The sequence below is a fragment of the Mangifera indica genome, chromosome 3 (genome assembly GCF_011075055.1).
Source record: "Mangifera indica cultivar Alphonso chromosome 3, CATAS_Mindica_2.1, whole genome shotgun sequence".
Taxonomy (NCBI): Eukaryota; Viridiplantae; Streptophyta; class Magnoliopsida; order Sapindales; family Anacardiaceae; genus Mangifera; species Mangifera indica.
Window position 1 is genome coordinate 10,681,392 of NC_058139.1, and position 16,965 is coordinate 10,698,356.

General features: G+C 32.9%; 1 protein-coding gene across 1 annotated transcript; it reads left to right on the forward strand.

The window, feature by feature from the left end:
* Positions 1-6,401: 6,401 nt before the first annotated feature.
* On the forward strand, positions 6,402-10,364 carry LOC123210261 (PGR5-like protein 1A, chloroplastic). The gene is made up of 11 exons (XM_044628515.1): positions 6,402-6,770; positions 7,436-7,554; positions 7,762-7,858; positions 7,965-8,065; positions 8,244-8,300; positions 8,807-8,883; positions 9,253-9,304; positions 9,569-9,679; positions 9,757-9,854; positions 9,927-10,002; positions 10,141-10,364. Exons 1-10 carry the CDS (start codon positions 6,587-6,589, stop codon positions 9,994-9,996), a joined length of 966 nt encoding a protein of 321 aa, XP_044484450.1. The 5' UTR covers positions 6,402-6,586; the 3' UTR covers positions 9,997-10,002; positions 10,141-10,364.
* The last annotated feature ends 6,601 nt before the right edge of the window (positions 10,365-16,965 follow it).

Here is a 16,965-nt window from a genome sequence, read left to right on the forward strand (position 1 = left end):
TTAAAACCGAAGATAGTATCCTAAATATTTTATTTATGATCTCTTATTTGTGATGAAGAAATACGGTAGTTATATAATAAAAAATATTATAAGTTTATAACATAGTACAAATAAATTAATTTACATACTACATAATTATAAACATAAATAAAATATATATACTATACCATTTATCTACTCATCCTTAACATCCAAATTTCTGAATTTATTTGACATTGAATCTATTTGTAATATTTTGTAATCATAAAATTGAAATGAAAATGAAATTATAAACACAAAGAATTATTATTTACAAATTCAGACAATTTTTTAAAGAGAGTTGATGAGAGAAAATTAGATTGAAAATATAATGAAAGAATTGAGATTGAGAAATTTGTAAATAAAATTGAAAATGAAAAAGATTTGGATTGATTTATATAGAAAAATTAAAAAATTTAAAAAAAAAAAACTGCTACAAGTAGAAGCTTGTGGCAGAAGCAATGAAGGCTTTTGCACATAAGCCTTGCTTCTGCCTTTTTTTTAATAATTTGTAAACAGTATCAGACCAAGCCATAAGCCTAATATTAAAGTCCACAACCTGATCCGGAAGGCCTATGGTGCTACAGTACCAAGTCGGCCTTTTTGGGCCGGGCCTTTATTTGGCACGGCCTAATTGACATATCTAGATTAATGATTTGCAACGTATACTATTCCATTGTAAAATTTGAAATATTTTTCCCTAACTAATGATATCTTAGCTTTTAGTTTTGGATTGACGGTGTTCTTTGGATGTGGCATATTGTGTGAGATGTAGTAATATGAAGTGTCGAGTTTATGTACCAAATGAATGGAAATCAATGAGTAACAGGGAAGGAAACTTAAATAAACTATATAAACTTGTTTTTTGTTTAAATAAAATTATGTGCTTAAATAGATTTTTATTAATTTATCTATACAATATAATTGTTGAAGTTTTCCTCTTATGTGAGAGGAAAGTTCGTTTATTGTGTTACCCAGTTTTTACTTTTTTGGTCAAATATGGATGAAGGTTATTTTAGTTTTTTCACCAAGTTTAATGAAGACTCATAAAACCCATTCATATGGGAATTAATAGAGTTGAAAACCCCATCAAGACAAATAGAAAAAAGAGGAGAAGAAGAGTCGTCTTTTCGTTTTTGTTCATACTCTGACAATTTCTATAAATCTGCATTTTCGAAGCATTCACCGTTGGATTGAGCTGAAATTTTGTGGAGATGTTCACAACACAAGGCTCTACATTCTGAATAGTAGAGATTTGTGTCTAAACGTAAATTTGATTGTGCAAGCAGAAGTCATGTTTTGGTGATTTCTCTCCATTAAACTTGTGTTATTTACTTCCTTCCTACCAAGAATAGTTGTACTTGATGTATTGTTGATTATATGTCTTTAGTTTTACTAAGGACAACTCTATTTGTACCTATCATTATTATTTATAATGAAAGATTCATCTGGACTAGGTCCTGAGATTTTTTCTTTTTAGATTGGGGAGGTTTTCTATTTTAAAATCTAATGTCTATTGATTTATTTGATTTTGCTGCATTTGTCACTTGTAGGTTCTTAATAGGTTTGCATAGAAGAATGGAAAGTATTTTTTACCCTAAACCATTGTTTTATGTTATTTGGTTATTAGACTATCAAATTTTATTTCTCAATACTAATGTAATTAGATAATATAATTATTTTTTTAATTTTGAAATCACTTAATCATATACGTCAAATTTTATAAATAAGTTAACAAAATTTGTTCCTATATTTAGTGTTATTATTTTTGTTTGCATGACAGATTAATATTTTGTTTTATGTTTTGTAATTTTGTTTTAACATTTGTTAAATTCTTCTTTTCATCTATTGCAGAAACTCATAAAGATTTTTATTGTTTTTCATTATAACACCGAACAAGCTATAAGTATTTTTCTTAACAAAATATAGCATATTAAATTTACGATAAATTTTGGGAAGAAACCATGACAGAAGATTTTTAGGTATTACTTCATAAGTCTGCAGCTAACCCTAACTAACGACCAAGAATTCTCAGCTTCCTTCATTTTCTATCCAACTATTTTCATACGTCGCTCATTTTGTGTCCACTCTTTCACATACGATATATTTTGTGACACCTCAATTTTCCAAAATCTCCATCACTTTTTTCTCTTTTGGTATCTTTATTTTTGAAGAGTAAAACACTTTGGGATGAAATGTCTTCTTCTCGAAGGTTAAAACTAAACTATAAACCTGAAAGTTAGGGATGAGAACAGGCTATTGTTAACCAACAGTCATGGTCAATGCACGTGTGAGCTAACAATGCACCTTCTATTCAATAACAAGAGACCATTTGGCACCTCTTTGGAAAATCCCACTGGTTTCAGAAGTAAACGCTTGGCCCTCATCTCATTAAATTTTTTAACATTTTACCCTCGTCCCTAACCTGCCGACAATATGAAGAATATCAGTACATCCAGGCATTAAAATCAACTTTAACTTTAAGTTTATGTATTTATTAAATTTAATAATTTTAGGATAAAATGGTTGTTTATTGTTAATATATACATTATTTTAGTATTAAGGGGCATATAAATGGTTATGTTAATAAAGTAGATTTAATGTATCAGAGAGATGTATTAATGGAATTACGACATGAGTGTGCAAAAACCCTGACAATTGATGTGAAATTTCTCAATTGGCTCATAAAAATACATCAATAAAGGATTTCATGTTAATAGCTTGTAAAAGACACAAACCTATAAACGTCTTTTTTTGAAGAGTTTTTATTACTATTGAAGAATTAGGCACAATGACACAGTTGATTGTCTTGGTTAGTTTTAGAAGATAATGGACAATGAAGAAAGATAACACAATAATTTATGATAGGGAAAAATAAAAAATGGTTAAAATCCGTTTTAACTTGTCTAGTAATCGTCTAGACATGAAACCTATAAGGAATATAATATCTAGGCGGCTAAACCTAAAGATGTAATGAATAATATATTTTAGGGCAAACGGCTATGTCCCACCCAAGGTTTGATGTTTTCTCAAGTTTCTACCATTTAATTATGGAAACACCAAACATCCATCCATAGCCGGTTAGATTTAACAAAACTCTAACGGTGGTAAGGGTAAAATCGTCATTTTTGCCATAATATTAAAAATAAACTAAAATAGAATATATTTTACCCCCCTAAACTTTAAAAACTAAACTTTTCCCCCAGCCTAAGTTTTAAAAAATCGCAATTTCACCCTAGGGTTTGGTTTTGAAATCTTCGGCGACCTCTCCGGCTCCGTTGCCGACGACTTCTCCCTCCCGAAGCAACCTCTCCTTCCGGCGATCTCTTTCCTCCCCCTTGGAGGTCCGATCGACGTCGATGACGCCTTGGGAGACGAAGAACTTCGTCGGGGAAGACAAAGTTCTTCGTCTTCCCAGCTGTCGTCTTCATCTGGGAAGACGAAGAACTTCGTCTTCCCCGACGAAGTTCTTCGTCTCCCAAGGCGTCTCCGACGCCGATCGGACCTCCAAAGGGGAGGAAAGAGATCGCCGAAAGGAGAGGTTGCTTCGGGAGGGAGAAACCGTCGGCAACAGAGCCGGAGAGGTCGCCAGAGATTTCAAAACCAAACCCTAGGGTGAAATTGTGATTTTTTAAAACTTAGGGTAGGGGAAAATTTTAGTTTTTAAAGTTTAGGGGGACAAAAAGAGATAAAAATTTTAGGCGTTAGAGTTCTGATAAATCTAACTAGCCATGAGTGGGTGTTTGGTGTTTCCATAGTTAAAGGGGGGATATTTGAGAAAACATCAAACCTTGGGTGGGAAATAGTCGTTTGGCCTATATTTTATGGCATCAATAATGATTAGGGTTAGATTCGAATAGAGTTCATTTAAATTTAAATTTAGTGCGAACAAATTCGAAACTAGCTCAACTCAAGCAGACTCAAACTCGAGCTTTAGCATGAGAGTTCTATATTTTTAAACTTGGGTTCTAGGGGTGTTCGCGATATCCTTTTAACTAATATGTCTTAAAATGATATTGTTTTAGTAACAAGTCAAGCTCAAAGCTTGATTCCAGTTTAACTCTTTAAAACTAGCCAAATTCAAACACCTTGGAAGGGATCTCAAACTTGAATCATACAAATCGAGTAGAGCTCGAGCTTAGGCGAGTTGAGCTTGGCTCAATTTGAATCCAACCCTAATAGTGATAGTGATGTGTTGCTTGTTATACTTCCTCCAGTGAAAAATAATGTCAACTCTCATTTGTTTTTAAAGTGATTCAATTTGAGAGTTTGAATCCACTTTTATGTTATTAAATACTTTGGTTTGAATTCGATAGAATAACTATTACAAATGTTATAAATGAACTGTTACTTTATCTTTATTTTTTATTTAAAATCATCTAATCACATGATGACACATAATTTATATACCTAAATTATATACTTAAAATACATATGCATAGTTTCATTGTTTAAAATATTACAAAATTAATAAGATTAGTCATTTTCCGTTGTTTTTGGTTGAAAAGTCATTCCAATCACAAAATTAAACTTTTATTACACGACAATGTGGTAATAGAAGATGATGATAGGCCAACCAGAATAATGCTCTAAAATTATATTGCTGGCAAATAAGCTCTTGGAAAGGAGGTTGGAGACGTGACAAGAGAGAAAATTGAACTCATGTACCATGCTTATGCTACTAGTCAGCTAATGTGACTGAATTCTTTGGACTGATTCTGAAAAGGACTCATGACATTTCTGTCAAGAATTGCTTAGAACAAGACGAAACATAAAAAACAAACAAACAAGCATTAAGCACTCGCCACTGATGGAGTTGAAAGCAATTGAGTCCAAGCAAGTATATAGTTGAGGCCCAAACAAAGACCCATGAAACCCATCAACATCAAATAAACTAGCCCAATTAATGTCGTTCATAACCAGTTAACCAGTATATGAACCATCAAAAGACTTATTCCCACCCAAGGTTTAGTCTATTCTCAAACATATATTTGTAGAGTTTCAAAACCTAAACACTTATTTATGGACTAACTTCTATTAGAATTTTCTGTTAAGACTAAGAAAAAAAAATCGTTATTTTATCAGTAATATTAAAAAATATATAATTTTATCCTATTTTTCTCCTTAGGTTTTGAAAACTGACATTTGATCTCAAGCCTCAACTTGGAAAAATGACTTAATCCCCCCACCAAAACATCTATAAGGTTTTTTCTCTCCGGTGACAATGACCATCTCCTTCCTCCCTTCTCCCCTTGCCATCGCCGATGACAGACAATGAAGCTTCGATCAACAACAAATCAAAGATGAAGAATCAACTCTAGATCATCTAATCAACTTTCCAGTTTCGTCACCTTCTGTCGTTGGCTCTTCATTGATTCTAGATGTGACTGTCGATTCTAGCCGATGAAGCCAAATTGACGAACTTGTTAATTCGTTTGGATGAAAACTCGTTTTTTTCCAATAAAAAGAAATTCAAAAAAAGGGAGAGAGATATAAACTTTTAGATGATCGAAACCCTAGGGGAAAAATAAAATTTTCAAAACTTAATCCTAAGAGAAATTATTAGTTTTCTAAATTAGGAGAAGAAAATAATATAAACTTTTAAGATTTTAGGGTTGAAAGATAAAATAAAGATTTTAGTCACTATAACTAAATAACAGTTCATAAATAAATATTTGGGTTTTTAAACCCTACAGATATATGCTTAGGAATGGGCTAAACTTTGGTTGGGAATAAGTTTTTGGCCTATAACTGAACCAAGAATTCGATTAAGCCCATATATCTAACCAAAATTGAGTTGGTTTGAGACTGGCCTGGTTTTAAACTTAATTGAATAAATTGTATAATTGAACCAAATTTTTTGGATATCTGGTGTTTAATCGAATTTTAAATTAGATTTAGAACAATGAATTTCCGTTCAATATTTCCAGAGTCCTGACAAAAAAAAAAAAAAACAGAGCTTAAATGATCATTATCCAGCCAATTGTTGTTCTTTTCTCACTTTTCCTGGGAAACAACCAGAATATAAACTATACTAAGATCTGAAACAACTATTAAAGTTCAAATTATTACCAAACAAGTGAAATTTTTTCTCCTTTAGAACTTAAAAAAAAAACAGGGAAAATACACGAAGAAAAAAGCTAAAAATTATTCATTTTCTTTGAGTGACAAGGATCCAGTATCCGAATTGGTTCTTTAGGTACCCGGTTTTCTGCTTTTGATGCCGGTTCGGATATTGGTTGGTTCCGGTTTCGGATAATTCTGAACACTTAAAGGCCAATACAAACCATCCACGTGTCTACTATAAAAAAAATCCTCGGATGAATCGATGACATGGCAGATTTTCTAAGATCAAAAGAACTCATCCCACAAAAAGCCGTTATATTTCCCTCCACACACTTGTCCAGGACCTTATCTGTTTGAGTTGTATGTCTGTGTTCTTCCCTCCAAATCCCACTATGAACCATCATTAGCATGGACAGACTCTACTATCACCAAAAATTTGCCCCCATTAAAAAGACATAGAAGTTTGTTTATCTGTTGTTTTAGCATCATCGTTTCTATTTTCATGATGGCTAGCAAATTGGTGGCCTTTTATAATTGTGTGCCTCGTCGTGTGTTTACTGCTCCTGTACAGAAGCCGGTATTGGTTTCTTTGCCATCTTCAACAAAGGTTCAGTCTAATGTAAGGCAGTTTTATCTTCGACGGAAATTGTTTCTACTTCCTTCCAAAGCTACTGCTGAACAACCAGGTTTGAGTTTGATACCTCTGCAAGATTATGAGTTTGTTGTTTCGTCAAAGATTCCTCTATTACCGTATGGTTGTTATAACTGACAAATTGATGGTTAATTTTGCAATATGTTGACTTAGGATTTAGAGGTCTATGAATATTAGTAAGTAATTGCATTCTGCAGTGAAGACTAACCTTGACATACAATGATTTGAAAATTGGATGGAAACCTATGAAAAATCATCTAAAGCAAAAAGTTTAATTAATCGGGATACTTTAAGTACCAGTTCTATATATTTTACTTGGTTTTTGCTCATTTATCAATGTGAAATTTTTGTTGAAGTTGACTGCATTATGCTAACAGAATAAATACAACAGTCAGCATATCAGAGTATGGCCTTCAAATTCCTTTAATAAAGGTTACATATTTAAGTATAAAGGAAAGGCTAAAAGCAAGTTGGAGAATATGAGTGACTGATTCTTAATGGTTAATAAAATGATGAATATCTATAATTGATTATTAATTGCTGGAATACTTCAAGCATCCCATATTTTACTTTCTGAACTTGAAAATCAATATCCATTATTGTAAAAATATTGAAATCAGAAGTTGATGTTTGGTTGTGATTCTCATTTTTCTTGGTTGCCATGAGGAAGACCCTGTATTGACTAAGTTTTCTTTTCAGGCCAGGTTGAAGAAGATGAGGTTATTGATGGTAAAATTCTGCCATATTGCAGCCTAGACAAGAAACAGGAGAAGAAGTCATTGGGTGAAATGGAACAAGAGTTTCTTCAGGCACTACAAGTAAGGAATTAAGACAAAATATTCATTCCTCTTTTTCAGCTTCCCTTTCATGCTTTCCATCTTTCTTATATATATGATGGTTCTACCAAAGAGAATTGAGAAAACTTTCTATGTTTTGACATCTTTAATTTTAAAATCTTCGAAACTTTTAGCTTCTCTTGCGTTTGAAGCTGGACAAATTTGGTCTGATTATTGTTGTTTATACAGGCTTTCTACTATGAAGGAAAAGCTATTATGTCAAATGAGGAATTCGATAATCTAAAGGAAGAACTTATGTGGGAAGGAAGCAGCGTTGTCATGCTAAGTACAGACTAGATCTTTATAAAGAGCCTCAACCTATACGTTCATGACATAAACCTTCAATCCTTTTTATCTTTTGTGAATTGATTTGGTTTATTTCAACAATGCAGGTTCTGATGAGCAGAAGTTCTTGGAAGCATCAATGGCTTATGTATCAGGGAAACCTATCATGTCTGATGAAGAGTTTGATAAACTGAAGACGAGACTCAAGGTTCATTTGCGTTTGTTTCAAATTCAGTCGCTCTTTACTAATTAGTTGTGTCACATCTTTTCAGAAGTTTTTTAATAAGATGTTATTGGAGTATCAGTTAAGATAGTTACATTAACTTTGCTTATATGTTGCTTAATGTCTCTCTAATGCTATTTACTTTGACCATAATTGTTTTTAGATAGAAGGAAGTGAAATTGTAGCTGAGGGTCCAAGATGCAGCCTCCGTAGTAGAAAGGTGGGTGTCTTTTATCTCCTCTTGTGTGAAGCTCAAAAATTTGCATCAATAAAGGCTGTATATGTTTTCTAATTTATTTGTCTTGATTGATTCTTTTTTAATGAAAATTGTGTTGCATATGGAAAATAATTTGAAATAAAAAGACATGTTTAATTATCATCAGATGTCACCTAGATTATCATTGCTGCATTAATCTCCAAAAGTAAACTATACATATCATGATTTTATACCAATCTTAGATTAGTTAGACTCAGGACTTACTGGCAGCAATATTGACCATTGCTTGTGTAAGCTGTAGTTGTCTACAAAACATAACAGGCGCTTCCTCATTTCATGAAATTCCTTTTATACTGCAAAAGAAACTGATAATTACGTTTTTTAGACTTCAGTAACATTATTATTAATGCATTTTTTTCATTTGGGGTTTTCTGTTTTGCTAATAAATCATCATGGTCAATGGAGATTCACTTAATTTTTAATTTTTACTGATCAACTTTCTTCTATAGGTTTACAGTGACCTGACAGTTGACTATCTCAAAATGTTGCTGTTGAATGTGCCAGCTACTTTAATTGCTCTAGGATTGTAAGTATCATTTCTGTGCTTGGATTTTTTCAGGTTAATACTTCATTACATGATAATTTTATTGATAATTTGATTACATGCTAACTTACTCTTTGCTCATGGTGTTGTAATTATGATTGGGAAAGATTAAAGGCCTCTTGAAGTGATGGCCTCACTAAAATGTAATCTTTTAGTCAAATTTAGTTGATGACTGATGATGCATTATTAGATTGTCCTGAATTTCTTATTATTTTCATCATTGGTACGAATCCTTTTGTTTCGTATAATCTGTGAAAGTGTATCCCTATTTGAAGCAGTCTGTGCACGTAGAATTCAGATTTACTTTGTCAGCAAGTGATCACTTTACAATATTATTTGTTACCCTGTCAGGTTTTTCTTCCTGGATGATCTGACTGGATTTGAAATCACATATCTTTTGGAGGTAAAATTTATATAATTCTGTCTTAATTTAATGCCATTAGTAAGAAATTGATGGATGCCAAGCTTTTCTGCTGTTAAGTATTAAATTAGTCCAAAGGCATAACATCAGAACAGGATATAAGTAACCATGGTCTAAAAATTCTCCATTCCATGACATGAATAATTTCCTTTAAATAAAAATCATTATAAAATGCCCCTATTCATTTTACAAATAATTCATTACCTATTGCTTCTCAATACAACTGACAATCATATGCTGTTGCAGCTACCAGAGCCATTCAGTTTCATTTTTACCTGGTTCGCTGCAGTGCCTCTCATCGTTTATTTAGCTACATCACTCACAAAATTGATTTTGAAAGATTTCTTGATCCTGAAGGTAGAAATATAGTTAAAAATTCCTTTTAGGTTTATATATGCTGAACTGTATTGCTAATGTGTAACTGCATAATCTAGGGACCCTGTCCTAACTGTGGCACAGAGAACAACTCATTTTTCGGAACCATATTATCAGTTTCTAGTGGTGGAACCAGCAATAGTGTTAAGTGCTCAAAGTAAGTGTAATCTCATTTCTCTAATTAATAATCACATTAATTTACATATCTCTAATCAATGTTATGCTTCAGCTGCGGGACCTCTATGGTTTACGATGCAAACACGCGGTTGATTACATTGCCAGAGGGAAGTGAAGCTTGATTTGAGGTATATGATCTTCCTACACAAATCCTTCTTTCACTCATTCATACCTATTTGTTGGTTGGATAGTCTCAATTTAAGATTCTTAATTTTGCTCTACAAAAGGGATATTTAGTAAAAATCTTTGTATTTTGGTTAATACAGGATGAATCAATCCTTAAGGGATTGTCCGCTATCTGTAAGTATGAATTGTAATACACTAGCAGCAGGTTTTCCACAAGAGAGGAGATGATTCACCATGCTGTATGTAGAAAATACTTGATGAAAAATCAAACTCAGTTCATCTTGCCTGTGTCTCTGAGTCTTCTGTAATTTTCATCATCATTGTGTGTATATCTGGTTGGTCAGTGAAGCAGGTTTTGTGTGCAGCACTATTGGCATATCACTGAAAACGCTTTAATGATTGACTACGTTAATAACTCAAAATGCTCCTACACTACACCATGTGGTATTCAAGAAAACTAGACGGGAGGACAACATGACTAAGAAACATGGCGTCTAGATTAGCGAAAGAAAATTCCAAGGCCATTTTGAGTTATAAAATACTCATACACAAAAGTCTATGCAGAATTAACACAATAACATAAAAGGGCGTTATACGGTAAAATTTCTGCATATCCAAACTCATAGGAATTGTCATTTGAAAACAATTATTCAAACGCCGATTTCATTCATTGTCGTTTGATTCGTCCATTTTTCATTCCCTTTTTCACTTTTGTTTGGCGCCGACTAATGGAGGACTCATTCTATTCGAAACCCAATTACATATTGCTGTCCCGATTGCAAACAACAATGGCCAAATGACCAAAAGACGATGACTATCATAACCAAACTGATACAGCTTGAACAAGAAGCTGGAACAGAATTGCAGCAGATGGCAGATGAAGAGAGGAAGCGGAGTCCGCGCAGAAGGCTGTTAGCTATAGGAATAAAGGAGCAGAGTTACTTAAATAATACGATGTCGTCGTGTGACTATTGAGAATTAACTAAATGATTTTATTTACACAGATGAAAAGATTTTAACAAGAATTAATTAATGTTACTACATTCTTAAACCAATCCTTTTTAATCAATTAGTGCCCACACAAGGCGTGCATTTCATCATTAGAATCGTAACCCATATAGATACTGCAAAGAAGACAGAAGTCAACGGTTCTTTTCTATTAGTTCTTTAGACCATTTCACTCTAACATCAAACTGCTTTTGTGAGTTGAAACCTCGATCAATGTTTCTTGTAATAATATTGTGGCAAAAGTATGATCAACACATGATAATTACAGTTCTGATAAAGTAACCATGCCTTGTAAAGAAAATAACACAGTGGTTTTGGTTTGTCGTGGGTTGACTCCATGTGAAATTTGGGGCCTCTGAACATTGCTAAAGAATTGGGGTGCAAGGTTAGCTAACATGAGACCCACAGAGCTGTTGAAGTGGGAGACATGTCATCCACACAACTGCACGATTGCATACTCATCCCCCAAGACGAACTTATCCTTTATTTTTTCACGAAGCACGCCAACCCTCTTTATTTTCTTTGACATGTTGTGTCATCATCAACCCACGCTCCATATCATTTCTCTCTAACCCCTTTCCTTTTAAGATTGTCAATTAAAACTTTTGTTTATTAAAGTTTTTAAAAAAAAAAAAAAACTTTTAACTTTAGTCCAGACTCAAATTAGATTTATGTAAAAACATCTAATCTTTACACAATTATAAATGAATTAACATGACATGACTCAAAATTATTCTGTTAAGAAATAGGTTGTTTCATGTTATATCAAAACATAATTCCTCAACTACCAATATGAAAAATAACAATATAATTCTTCAACAACTTTAAATTCAATAAGAAGTTCTATCGAATCATCTCGTAGTTGATCATTGTCTCAAATGACAACAATCACATTCACATTATAAATAAAACAAACAGAATAAACACGATTGATATAGAAATCACCAAAAAAGCACTAGTAGTGATGGATCTTAACTGCCAATGAATAGTATTGACATTTTGACATCTTAAACAAGGACTTGACAACAAAATGGGAGGGAGAGTTAGCATTGGTTTTGACGAGCTCAGTAGAGGAGGGGGATCAGTAGTGGATCTAGCCATTGATGATAGAGGAATGAGGAGACAACTTTAGCCACTAAGTTGGCAAGTCTTGTGAGGGATCCAGGATTAATGAATTTAAGAAATGGTGAGACTGTGAATAAGGATGGCAACGAAGAGGGGCGGGGATGGGATATCAAATCCCTGTCCCCACCGCCACAGGGGATATCAATCTTTGTCCCCATTACGGAGATGAAAATAATTCCTTATTCCCTCTCTACAAAGAAACATCCCCTTCTCGTCCCCGTGGGAAAAAATCTCATCTTCGCACCCGCAAGGAAAAATTCCCTTTGTATACTCTCTAAACATAATATAAATATATTAAATAACAAAATTAAGTAAAATTAAAACTAACCCACTATTTCAATTGTCACAAATATAATATATTAATCATTTTAATATGCACAACAAAAAATCTAAATAAAATTGAAAAACATAAATAATCTAAAAATATAAAGATTATATTTTAAATAAATATATTAATATAATGGGATGGGAACGAGGGCGGCGCAAGGCAGGGATGGCAGGCATGTATCTCTGTCCCCCATTATGGAGATTTTTTTCATCCTCATCCTCATCCTCGTCCTCGTCCTCTTTCCTATTTTTATTAGGGAATCATCTCCTTGTTAAAGTCGGGGAGGGTCAAGTCCTCTAAAGTCAAGCTAAAATTGTCATCTCTAATTGTGAATTATAAAATTTAGATTGGGAAGGAGACATATTGAATATTAATTAACCACATTTTTTTTTAAACAATTGGGTCATGTTTGGTTTAGCTTGGGCAACCCAAACATGATCCAATTCGTAGACATGTTCACTTGAACATAACCCGAATTAGAATTTGTGTAAAAAAAAAACTCAATTTCAACATCATTTTTAAACGTGTTTTGTCATATCAAGTTAACAAGTCATACCAAAAATTGCAAGCTCTATAAACAATATCTTCAAATGTTTTAGACAAATTATGAGTTAATACATTTGGTCTGAGGAAACAAACCATTGTTGCAGAAGCTTATGCCAACAAGAAGTATATTGGATTTTGGTGAAATTGGTGTAAGAATATAAAGAGACACAAAAAACAAAGTGAAGAGTTGATTTTTAACATGGTTTGGTTGGAAAATCCAATAGTCTACATTGATGATAATGTTATTATCTAAATAAAAAGAGATTACAAGGTTGCAATACAGAATTAGTAATTAAATATTCTCAAAAGTTTTTGTGTGCATTTGTCTCTTTATGTGTGTTTATCCCTTTTTTCACAATTAAAAATTTATAGTGGTAGAACTTAAGGCTATATATACAATTGTCTTATGAAGTACTTAAGTTGGTGACATCATTGACATTGTCGTGATCCCGATATGATGCAAGAGTAAGTACATTTTAATTATGATTGTCAAAGTTGATAGAAGTGAGTGCAAGATAATAGGGAAAAATTATTCAATACCAATAGATTATGAGAGTGATGAAAGATTTAGTTTTTGTTTCTTGTGCGTGCCTTCTAGAAGACTATATGTCATATTTGAGGCTTTTTCTTCAGGTTGCAAGCTCGAGTAATTTTATTTGCTAGTTTTTTGTTGCCTTTAAAGGTCGTACTTATGAGTTTTATCAAGGATGAGTTTTAACTACATAACAATTTCCCACAAATTTCTGAAGTGCAGGTAACATTATAGAAACTCTTTACCTCTTTGCTTGAATGAACACAACATGGACAATCAAGATTTTGTAATTGCAAATATGGTGGTATGTACTAAACAGTTAACACACCACATGTATGAGTCGTGTGCTTGTCAATTCAATTTAGATAATCATGATGTCTTGTAAATTACATTTTATGCCTATGGTTGGATGGAGTACATGTACTTTAGTGTTGTCTTGGATGGCTTGGATTGCTTCCCATTTTTTCATGAAATGTCTATAAAAAAGATGACAAGTTTATACGTAGGTTATGCAAATTTTCTTATGCATATATCTCTTTTTCCTCTAGAAAGCTAATCCATTTTGAGAAGGCTTAAACAAGTTGGTGTTTTTTCTTGTGCACCTCTTCTCAAGTTCTTTTTGAGGTAAGAATTTTTTGTCTCTTTAATTATGTTGTTTGACTTGAGTCTCTTAGGAAAAGTAAGGTAGGGTTTACCTTTTGGGATGTTGGGTTGGTCATCGAGTAAAGTCTCTGGTAATTGAAAATTGTGTTCATCTAGTTTCTTCAAATGTCTTCTAAGAGTTTTAAGAGTAGTAATTTTCACTTTTGCATTGAGTTGAAAAACTCATTTTCTTAGGAGGCACCATGACAGTTTCATGAAAGGAGGAGGATTTCGAGCTAAGTCATATTGAAGCCTCCCACAGAAGTGAATTCTAAGGCCTAATCTAGCTAGGTTATACCTAGTAATGACTAGGTGGAAGAAAACATCCTTTCCATCGACCTTAATATAACTCTAACTGATGTAAAGGGTTGCTACCCTTTGATGGATAAGTAACACTTTCAAAGGTGGTTCGAAAATGTAGGGTGACCTTACCTCAACACTAGTTTGTGCAAGCAGTATTTGACTTGTTTGGAGTTGTTCCTTTCTAACTTCTCATAAATGCATATTAGTACATTCTAGCGTTGTATACCTCGTATTGCCTCTTTAGGGAAGGCAAGCCTATTGTAGAGTTTGCATAACTGTACATTTTAAAGAACCCCAAGGCACAATATTTATCTTCTTATCCAAACAAGTACTGAAAGATTTAAAAGAACACATCTATATTAAAGATAATATGGGCAATTCAAATAGTAAATATTTCCTTTTTCCTTAATCCAAAGATAAGTGGTTTTAGAAAGTTAGTAGGTCATCCAGTGGTATATTCATTTTTCTTTTAGCTTTCTTATGGTATATTCAAGAACTGTCTATATATAATCAATATATAATAGAGTCCCACATTTTTAACAACACAACATGCTTCAACTATGATCATGTGTTCGAAATGAAAAAAGCCTACTTGTTCTTTCAGTGAATACAGTTCCTTCACATGGTTATGATGGTTTTCGGGGACAACTCATATTTTTCAACGTTTTCAACATCTTTTTTGTGTACACTATAAAATGATGAATACTCTTCTCAACTTTCATTCATTTCTTTACATATTTTTCAATCAATAATGTCATTTCCTTACTATAAGGTCATCCAGATGGTTTCATCTTTCTTTATTGTGTCTCATGATCTTCAAAGACATGATTTATCTAATATCCAACTTCATACACAACCGTGCACTTCCTTATACACAGTCATACATGACAACCAATTTAACTTCATCCTTTTATCAAATGTATGGGCATGCACCTTTAACATGCACAACCATACATCATTCCATAAAGAAATTTCATATCTCATAATGGAAAGGACCAAAATACCCTTTCTCCACCTGTATGGGCATACACTCCTAGTATACACAATTGTAAAACATACTTCAACTATAATACATGTACAAATATTTAACAAATTTAGTAATAACTAAAATACCCTCGAGACGTATCTATGGGTGTAACATCGGTGTTGTCACGAGGCATGACAAATCCATTGTGCGAGTTTTATTTTTCACATGGAACAAGGAACAATCCCTTTGCCACAAGAGCTACTTACCAAACTCTCTTTAGGGGGATTTAGAGTACCGATACATGAGATATGGGACCTTATTTTGGTTGTCAGTAAGGGAACGAATCCCTTATGAGTGTTGCTAGGGCAACATTGTTAAGTCATTGGATAAGCACTTAGATTGTGTTTGTTAGACCAACTATCTAAGTCGTCACCTTTGGAGGCATATGATTTCCCCTAGCTGTTGGTTGCACTGATCCTTATAACAATATGATTGGGTGTTTGGTGCAGAGTTGTGATTGGGATTGCCTTTACCAATATGATGAGTAACAATCATGGTTCTAGTGGTTTTTCTTATGTGGGATGCCATTGGAAAATTTTCAAATATGCTTGAGGAGATAAGTACTAATCTTGGGGAATATAATAGTTTACGGTGGGTATTACTTCTAGCGCCAAATTGTTGTTGTGTTAGTTTACACCAACGAGAAGTATATTGCCTCTTATTGAAATTTGGTGCAAAAATATAATAGAGACGTAAAAGAAAGTAAAGAGTCAATTTTTAACATGGTTCGACTAAAAAAATCCAAAACTCTGCTTCCATGGTAATGTTATTAATTTGAGTAATGAGAGATTATAAGGTTGTAATACTAAAAATAGTAATTGAATGTTCTAAGATGTTTTTGTGTATCTATCTTTGTATGAGTGTGTTTGGCATGTCTATCCCCCTTTCATTGTTAAGAATTTACGTGGTGAAAGTTTAGAGTTAAATATGCAACTGTTTTATGAATTGCAAAAGTTAGTATCTTAATTAGTAGCACTATCATGATCTTGATGTGATAAAAGAGTAATTGCACTGTAATTATTAGTATCGAAGTTGGGGGAGTAAGTCCAAGATTATAGGAAATAGTTATTTAATGTTTGTTAAATTGTGAGAGTCACGACGAATTTGATCATTGTTTCTTATTTGTGTCTTCTATAAAAATTTGTCTTGTCTAAGACTTTTTCTTTGTAGACTAAAATAATATTTAACTATTAATTGCTAGTCACCCTTAAGGGTTGCACTTATGAATTTAACCAAGATCGAGTTTGACTGCATAAATCTTTTGTTCATAGTGTCTAGAAGAATAGGCAATTTTTGATAAGATGGGACAACCTTCTAATGTAGAATAGACAAACCACTTGATAAAAAAGAAAACAAAAAAGTTTCTGTTTCCTTTCTCTTTAATCCAAAGCTTCTCTAAACTATAAAGTAGTCCGAACAGCAAACAGTGCAAACTTTCCTTTTTCCAACTTCAA